General features: G+C 33.0%; 1 protein-coding gene across 1 annotated transcript in view; it reads left to right on the forward strand.

Moving 5' to 3' along the window:
• The first annotated feature begins 25 nt into the window (after window positions 1-25).
• The window catches only part of LOC128248134 (uncharacterized), a 38893-nt gene continuing 35771 nt past the window's right edge, over window positions 26-3147 (forward strand). The window contains exon 1 of the mRNA XM_052968718.1: window positions 26-261. Within this exon, the coding sequence (XP_052824678.1) occupies window positions 99-261 (163 nt within the window). The 5' untranslated portion in view covers window positions 26-98. The remainder of the gene's footprint in view (window positions 262-3147) is intronic.

The raw sequence follows: 3147 nt of genomic DNA on the forward strand, positions 1-3147 counted from the left end.
AGTCATTATTTACTTTATTTACATTATTTACATTTGATGGATATTTGCCCTCATCTTGTTTGATGACAAATATCCGTCAAATGTAAATAATGTAAATAATGTGCATAATTGCTCATCTCTTAAATATGGAACTGTATAATTTAGTCATATTTTTACTCTTCATCAGGTATCTGGAGGACGTGTATAAATGTGTTTTGATTCCTAACAATAAATGTAAAATGCCGCCTGACTGGCAGAAAAATTACAAACAGTATGCTTGCGGTGAGTAGTAAGTTTTTAAAGCAAAATTTAGAATAGTAATGCGCTAGTGTTTAATGAATACCGTTTAAGAACTTCTCGTTCGTTCAATACTCTATATCACTGTTGTTCAATTTGCAGGACACACAGATACGGGAGAAATGCCTAGCGGCATTTCTTCCGTCTGTTTACGTTCTGAGGTCAAATTCCCCACAGATTGACTTTGTTTTTCATTCTTTAGAGGTCGAGTACTGGGGTCGAAGTCATCGACTGGTTCACACTCTTTCAAAATTGCTGTCCTTATGCTAAAACTAGACAGAATTATAATACATTGTGAATTGTAAGAGATTGCAAAGTATTAAAATTGTTTTTTTATTCAACAATCTATTTTCCTATCGAATTTTATTTGAATATTCCAAAGTAAAAGTCATTCTTTATGAATATTCTGCAGTATAAATGTGATATTTTTATATTTCAGATAATATATATAAATTAGTCTCTTTTCCCCCCCATTATCTGGTTGCTAAAGGGTGTTTGAAAATCTGCGAAAATGCCAAACGGAGTGCAATTAACGTCAGCTGAGGCAGAAAAAATAATAAAATTACTATCTGAAGGAAAAAATACTCAAATAATCAATTGCAAACATATTGACGCGAGATTACCGCACAATTAAGAAGTTTGTTGCAGACGGCAAGATATCCCATGCTCCTCCGAGAAAGACCAAACCCAAAGCCCTTAAACACCAAGTTGAACGAAAACTTAAGAATACCACGGGAAAAATCCACATAAAGTGAGTTGTAAGACTTTTGAGGCTGCTGGCATCAACATTCTGCCGAAAAGCATCAGAAATGCTTATCTAAGAAAGCTTGGTAGTGTCAAAAAGATGGGAATTTCACCTCCCCTTTCGAGAAACTATCAAAAGGTTGTCATCGGTAGAAAAATACATGAAACAAATTTTCCCTGATGTCCCATGGACGGACGAGTGTGGAGCAACATTGGATGGTCCAGACGACTGGGATAAAGGTTGGCTGCTTAGTGGACAAAATAACCAAATTTTTATGAGACAACAAATGGGAGAAGGGGTAATGTTTTGGGCTGGATTTCTTGGGAGCACAATAATAAGTCCTTTCAGAGTTGCACAAGGAGTTAAAATAAATTCTGTAAACAATTGTCAATTTCTTAGTGATAATTTCCTTCCTTGGTATCAAAGTCAATCAGCAGAGAAAAGAGCATCGATTATTTTCATGCAGGACAATGCTCCATCATACGCCTCAAAATATTCTATGAAGTAGTTGAATGATAATGACATTTCGGAATCCAGTATTATGACTTGGCCGCCAAATAATCCTGACCTTAACCCAATAGAGAATTTATGATCCGTCATTAACAGAAAAGCTTATGAGAATGGTAACATTAATGGTAAAACCAGCTTAAATCAATTCGGAGAACAATATCTGATACATGCTATAGAGTACCAATGTAACAACTAGAAAATCTTGTCTCTTTGGTTGACAAGAGACTTCTGGAATTGATTAAAATGAAAGGAGGCCGTATTTGGAGATATTGAATATAATAATTTGCTATATGATTACTATTCAATTTTGTTCAACTTTCTAAAATATCATACAAAGGTATATTGTCTCTCAAATACATGCTGATATGTTCAAATAAGCGTTTATTTAGTTTAAAAATTATCTATTTTACATTTGTAAAACTCATGATGGTCAGTATGTAATCGTTAATTCTTCTTATTTGTCCAATTGTTTTTAACTTGATAATACTGAGAAGTTGTATTTGATACTTTAATTTGCGATACAAATTTCTACGTACTGATGAACACTTTTTTTCATTATTTCCCTTGATTTTTTTCTTACTACACCATTTCTTTGCAAATGCATATTCTTTCTGTTTGCAGTGTAGATTCCTCTTTTTATAGTTGAACAGACAAATCTTTTGAGTAATACAGTTCTACATTTAAGAGATGAGGAATTATGTACATTATGTACATTATTTACAATTGCCGGATATTTGTCCTCATCTTGTTTGTTGTTAACGCAACGTTTCGGTTGATATGCCCTCCAGCCTTCATCAGGTGTTTTGGGGGAAATTTCGAACCTGAGTTCTCATTCCTAAGGCCATATGGCGTAGGGGTTAAGAGCGCGGGCTACTAACCCCAAGATTCCGAGTTCGATTCCAGGCAGTGACCTGAATAATAATAATAATAATAATAATAATAATAATAATAATAATAATAATAATAGTATGATTCTGCGAATCAGGTGGTCATATTTTAGGGAGTCAGAAATAAATTGAAGTTGTGTATATCAAATGGAAGAGAGACGTGACAATATTGATGCATGTAACTTAGAAAACCATTCATGGGGTATTTTGGGTAACGTATATTATGTGATTAGTTTGAAAGTAAAGATAATAGTTTATTCAGGAGTTTATTCAGGAGACATTTGGAATTTTCGAAATATTTTCAAACTGGCCGAAGAAATATGTTTTTATTGTTTGACAATAGAACGTCTATTTTAAAATAGTAAGTCTCTTTAACCATATAAGAATATGCTTTCTGGATAGAATAAGTCTACTGAGAAACTTTGTGTTAAGGCTTCTTGCTTCAATGCATTACTATATTTTTTGCAATGTTTTTCCTTTGGTTAGAACTTACTTGTTGAATGTTCAACATGCAAAAGAATGCTTTTAGGAAATTTTGAGGCCATCAAAGGTCAAAGTGTTATAAAATGAAATGAAAAGTCATGACCATTGCTTGTACCATGAAAAAAAAATGTGATGCTATCAAATATCAGTGTGAAGTAAAATATTAATTAACATTGATTAGGAATTGTATAAGCTGGGAGTGTATAAATTTAATGATTACCATAAGTTTAAGGAACGAATGGCTTT

The sequence above is a fragment of the Octopus bimaculoides genome, chromosome 6, assembly GCF_001194135.2.
Source record: "Octopus bimaculoides isolate UCB-OBI-ISO-001 chromosome 6, ASM119413v2, whole genome shotgun sequence".
In the NCBI taxonomy this organism is placed as follows: Eukaryota; Metazoa; Mollusca; class Cephalopoda; order Octopoda; family Octopodidae; genus Octopus; species Octopus bimaculoides.